The sequence below is a fragment of the Myotis davidii genome, unplaced genomic scaffold (genome assembly GCF_000327345.1).
Source record: "Myotis davidii unplaced genomic scaffold, ASM32734v1 scaffold762, whole genome shotgun sequence".
NCBI lineage: Eukaryota > Metazoa > Chordata > Mammalia > Chiroptera > Vespertilionidae > Myotis > Myotis davidii.
Window position 1 is genome coordinate 160,717 of NW_006293699.1, and position 5,979 is coordinate 166,695.

The 5,979-nt window shown below is 58.6% G+C and overlaps 1 protein-coding gene across 1 annotated transcript in view; it reads left to right on the forward strand.

The window, feature by feature from the left end:
- Positions 1-4,869, forward strand: part of ABCB8 (ATP binding cassette subfamily B member 8) — an 18,241-nt gene extending 13,372 nt beyond the window's left edge. Inside the window, exons 14-16 of the mRNA XM_006767268.2 lie at positions 480-627; positions 2,127-2,377; positions 2,984-4,869. Coding sequence (XP_006767331.1) covers positions 480-627; positions 2,127-2,377; positions 2,984-3,109 — 525 coding nt within the window. The 3' untranslated portion in view covers positions 3,110-4,869. The remainder of the gene's footprint in view (positions 1-479; positions 628-2,126; positions 2,378-2,983) is intronic.
- The last annotated feature ends 1,110 nt before the right edge of the window (positions 4,870-5,979 follow it).

Consider the following 5,979-nt stretch of genomic DNA (forward strand, 5'->3'; position numbering starts at 1 on the left):
GGCTTCCACGTCCTGGACCACCGCCCCCCTGCCCTGGTCTTACTAAGGGCTGCTCCTCAATCAAAGCCAGGAAAGGGGCTGGGTTATGACAAGCCCACGGTGTCCAGAGATCTAGAAACACCCATGCGATGTTGCTGGTACTGCTGGCAGCCACTCACTCACTGAGCAAGGTCTGACACTGCCTCTGCCTGAGGCGGTGCCGCCCAGAGAGGGTCCACTTTCCCGCTGGGCATGGGTTAAGCGGGCACCTACTAACCCCCGAGGCTGCCTCCACGGCAGAAGAAAGCCGCAGTGCACACTCCTCTGTGCCCATCCCTGCAGAGGGGAGCGGCTCTCTGTTCTCACGTGAACTGTAACTGAACTGGCCCTGCCTGCCCTCCCAGGGGTCCTGGTGTGTCCAAAATAGCCGCTCCTGACATCCCCCTCGGGGTTGGGGCAAAGTCAGAGGGTTTCCTGTGGACTCCCCCCTCCCACCCCAGGAGCCAGTCCTGTTCGGAACAACAATCATGGAGAACATCCGCTTTGGGAAGCTGGGTGCCTCTGATGAAGAGGTCTACGCAGCTGCCCGGGAAGCCAACGCACACGAGTTCATCACCAGCTTCCCCGAGGGCTACAACACCGTCGTCGGTGAGTGCCAAGTGCCTGCTGGGTCTGCAGGGCCCATGGTGTGAGGCTGGGGCCGAGGGGACAGGAATAGGCATTGCATCGGGGAAGATAGGCCAGAACTGCGGCCTGTGGGGACGGGAGTCCAGGCCCAAGCAGGCTGCACAGACAGACACGACCGGGAGTGCAGTCACCGTCCGGGCCGATAATAATGTCCTGGTCAACAACGGACCATGTGCAGGACCGTGGTACCGCACAGCCTGGCATGCTGTGGGCTGCACAACAATAAAAGTCACCAATGACGCATTTCTCAGAATGCTGTTTTTTTTTAAATTCTCATTTGAGGATTTTTTCCATTGATTTTTAGGGAGAGTAGAAGAGAGGGAAAGACAAATATCAATGTGAGAAACACATCAATTGGTTGCCTCCTGCATGAGTCCGGTCCAGAGCCCGGGCTGGGAGGACCCTACAACCAAGGTACGTGCCCTTGACCAGAATTGAACCCGGGACCACTCGGTCTGCAGGTCAACGCCCTATCCACTGAGCTAAACCGGCTGTTGCTCTCAGAATGTATTTAATCGTTAAGTGATGTAACTGTACAGGACCCTCCAGAGACACAGCGATTGGGTGTTGGGGCCTGTGTTCTGAGACGCGAGCAGTGGGTGTGATCTCGTTGTCGTTCATCCTCTGGCTCCTGCGCTGTCCCTGTCCTGCCCTTTGACTTAAAGGAGTGTCCTCTCTGACTTACCCAGGAGAGGACTGGCTCTGTAGGGCGTCCGAGTGGCAGCTTGCAGCGTCACTCATCTTGGAGGTCTTCTCTCCAGCCCCTGGGGCATGTTATCTATCGTCCAGTCTCTGGGCTCTTGGCTAAGGTCCCCGCATGTCTCTGGGCACAGGCACACCAGGTTCTCCGCTCTCTTCTTGAACTCTGGCCTCAGTCTAGCTGAACTTCCACCTCCCAAAGGGTGCTCCCATCTATAGCCATCTTCATGTCCCGTGTTACTGATCAGCTGGGTTACTCACTGCTCAGATTCCACAGCCTCTTGGGTGGCACTGTCGTACCTCACACCCAGCACGCTCCAGGCTTCTCTGGGGCTTCAGCCTGCCCCTCACTGCTCCGTGACTGCCGTCACCCGGAGGCTCTTTGGCTCCAAGGCTGCCACCCCTGCAGTTCTCCCCAAATGTGGCCTTCCCAGAATGCCTGTGCTGTCACACCCCCAGGAGCCTATATCACGTCTTGGATGTCCCACAGCAGCGGAGACCCATGAGGCCAGGAAAGGCGGCTAGAACCTCAGATCCCATCCTGGTGCTGACACCCAGAGCCCTACCGTGTGCACAACTCACATCACCTTGCACAGGGATGTGGGAGCCGATGCAGAGGCAGGGAGAACACGCACAGGCCAAGGCGGGGCCCCAAGGGGCCAGATGGGAAGTTCCCAACAGACCCAGTGCCCCTCTGCAGGACCTCCCCCAAGTGCAGAGCTGACTGCTTCAGGCCCCTGCCCTGTCCCCTTCCTCCCCAGGTGAACGGGGCACAACCCTGTCTGGTGGCCAGAAGCAGCGCCTGGCCATCGCCCGCGCCCTCATCAAGCAGCCAGCAGTGCTGATCCTGGACGAGGCGACGAGCGCTCTGGATGCAGAGTCCGAGCGGGTCGTGCAGGAGGCCCTGGACCGAGCCAGCACCGGCCGCACTGTGCTGGTCATCGCCCACCGGCTGAGCACCGTACGAGGGGCCCACCACATCGTCGTCATGGCCCAGGGCTGTGTGTTTGAGGTTAGTAGGGGGGGGGCGGCGGGTTGTTGGGAAGCTTGAGCCATAGACACACTGGAGCAGTGGCTCAGCTGAGCTTTGTGAGCTATGGCCGGGTTCTGGGGGCTTGGGGCGATCTTCTACAAGCAGCACCCCATGTGGATTCAGGAATGTCTGCCCTTTGGTAAGCGCTGGCCTCTCAGGTCCCCAGAGTCTTCCTCTGTCCCCTGGGGGCAGGAGAGCTCCCAGGGTCACAGGGAAGTGTAGTGTGCCTGGGGCCGAGGTGCAGAAGAGGCAGCCCCAGGGACCAGCCAGGAGCTGCACCCAGAGGCAGGGTCCACAGCAAGGCTCAGAGGCTGCGTGGGGCCAAAGCTGAAGGGTTGGCAGGGATGCAGGCCCTGAGCGGGGGTCTTTGGGCTGTGAGGGGCCTGAAGGACAGCAGGGCGTGCTGCGCACAGACACAGATGTGCCAGTGGCACCTGTAACCGCTTGTGCTTTGGTTTCATAGTGTCCCCACAAGGGACGCTGGCTTAGGTGACAGTGAGCCCGATGGCCAATATGAAGCCAGCTTTGTAGGGCCCTGAACTCTGAACTGTGTTGGGTGACCATCTGTCCCTCCTTCCTCTCCAGGAGGGGACCCATGAGGAGCTCCTGAAGAAAGGTGGCCTCTATGCCGAGCTCATCAGGAGACAGGCCCTGGGTGCCCCATCTCCTGAGGCCTCCAGAGGCCCCAGGAACCACCACCCAAAGTCCTGAGAGCAGCCCTCTGCCGTCTGGTCACTGCCAAGCATTAGTGCCCAGGGCTGAGGACTGAGCTCCCCAGAGGGCCGGGCTGGGCTGTGGGCTACCCCCCTGCCCACATAAACCCAAGACAAGCCCTGGGCTGGAAGGAAGTTGGAACTGCTCCCATCGCCTCCCCCACCTACCTCCTGGCTGCCTTCCTCCTGCCAGAGCCACCGAGTCATTGGGCTGCACAGGGAAGGAGGCAGAGTCCTGGGCCCATGCTGTGCTCTCTACCTCCCCCCGACCCTCCTCCCAGGAGCTCTGCCAGCCTCCCTCTTACCCGACAGCCTAAATTTGTCCAGGCCCCAGCTCTAAGAAGACTACGTTCAGGGTTGGGGTGGGTAGAGAATTCACCCTGGGGTTCTCCCCCACACCCATGCCAGACCTCAGTTTCCTAGGCTGATCCCAACACCCCTTCGTCCCCACTGCCTCTCTGGGCCCTGAAAGAAGGAACCCCCACCTTGGGTCAACCCCTCAAACCCACAATCCCCATCCTCAGAACAACTTCTCTTCCTTCACACAGTCCTTGTTTCTAGATTTCACTCTCCCTCATCCAAACAGGATGGATGCCTGGCAGACCCTCGGGGAGGGAGAGGAGGGGTGGGCACTGTGGTCCAGCCTGGCTGTCTCACCACTGCCCCCCCCCCCCAGTCTGTAACAAGGTGAGATTGTAGACAGCCCCCCTCTACATGAGGACACCAACCTGAAGGGGACAGAGCAGCGGCCAATAGTACCAACAGTCCCCAAACCACAAGGGAGGGGTTAATGCTAAACCCCTTGGGCAGACAAATACAAAACCAGTTGGAGGTCAGGCCAGGGGAAGCCAGCAGCCCCAAAGCTTGAATGAGGACCTGGGAGTAGCCGCGGTTTCCCACCAGCCCTCATGGACTCCCCTCCTGCCTTGGTTCTGCCCACATCACCTGTCAGCGGGCAACCTTCCCCTTTCACAGCCACGTCCGGCTGAGGTGCCCACTGAGCCCTGCTCCCTAGGTCGGGGAGAGGGATGGCCTGTGCCAGACCTTCGAGGCTGACCAAACATGTTAGGTTTCTCCTGTGGCACAGAGGGGGGGGCATGGTTGGGGGGCAGCAGCAGTTGCAGAAGCAGAGCTCAGGTGTGAACGCAGGAGCTGGGTGAGGAACTCCACAGCCTCTTCTGTGTGTGGGTTAGGACCAGAAACCACCCAAAATACCACGGCCACAGCCGCCCTGCTTTGCTGCCCCACTCCCTGACCGATGGAGAAATCGCATCCCAGGGCACCCCCGCCCAGGAAGCAGAGCCCAGGGCTGACTTCTGGTTGCTTTGCCAACTAAGCACCTAATGCTGCCAAGAGCAGGCCTTAAGCCCCCTCCCCCCAGTCCACACTGGCCCCTCCCTCAGGAGAGCCAGCTGGGCCAGTTCCTGCTACTCCAGCCCTGGCCTCCGTCCTCTGACACCAGATTCTGGGTCTCCTTAGCCCTTCAGGGTGGCCTCTCCAAATCCTGCTCCCACGCCCCGCTCAGGCAGGAAAGTAGCGAGGTCCACGTGTGCCTTCAGCTGGAAGGCCATGAGGTTGGCGCCTTGTAGCCTGAGCCTGGACCTTTGCTCCTTTGGCTGTTAAACATGGATCCTGAGCCTGGCGATGCTTAATTTTGACAGTTTGTTTTAAGAGTTTCAGTGGTAAAGTACTTAAAACTCACAATGCTGCAGCCTCCGAAGGTGGTCAGATCTGGGCAATAAACCGTATTACCCACTTCTTCTGTCCAAAATGTGTTCATTGAGCACCTCTCGTGCCCACAATGGGGTTGACAGTCCTTGCCCATCGGACAGGCAACTGCAGTGCCGTGTGACCATGTTGTAAACTATGTTACTTCTACTCACAGCCAAGAGCCCACCAACACGAACCCAGTGGGCTCAAATGCTCTGTGGAGAGAGACGAAGTAGAAACAGATTTCAGTGAGTTAATGGAGATAAAAACCTGCTTTCTCTCAGGCCCCCAGTGCAGCATCTGTCTCCCCATTCCCCATCCACCGGACTGGCTCCTGTGGCCCTCAGCTTGGGTCCCCAAGACACCCTAATCCGTCAGGCCAGCAGGCAGTGGCGTCGCATGTAGGCCATGCTCTGCTCTCTGGAGGTGCCTGCTCCAGCTGCTGGGAGATGCCCACTGCCCCACAGGCTCTGGATCCTCTGACACTTATTCAGTCAGATGTGCCAGCTCTGTGGCCCAGGGCCCTCCCGCCAGCTCACAAAAAGCAGGCACACTCCTGTGTTACTGCTGGGAGCACAAAATGGTGTGATTCCTATGCCAGGAATTTTGTGGCATCAAATGACCCACGAAGTTGCCTCTTGACCCAGCACTTCTGTTTCTGGGAGTTACAGTGTTGCTGAGCACACTGTAATGGAAGACTGGAAACCCCCAGAATTCATCAGGAACACGGTGATATCAACAGGGTGTGTCCGCATAATGGAAGGGTATGCAGCCATTTAAAAATGGAGAAGTTTTCCAGGTACTGGATATCACGTGGTCCCCAGAATATGTTAAGTGAAAAAAGATGTGAAATCTTAGAACACCATGTCATACCTGGGAACTGGGCTATGTTACCTGGGAGTGTGGCAGGTGAGCCCACTTTGTGGTAGAGACCAACCTTCCAGACAGGAGGGCATGAGTTGGGGGCAGGGGCAGGAAGAGGGTCACTCAAGAGACACCCCCCCGAGGACAGGGGACCTGCAGAGGCCTGGGCCATCTGGGGTAGGCTGGAACACTGGGGGCTCAGAAGGAGGAGATGGCCAATGCCAAACGCCCCACCACCTTCCAGCCTGGTCAAGAGCCAACTCCCCTCTTTGCAAAAGGAACACTCCCCCCACC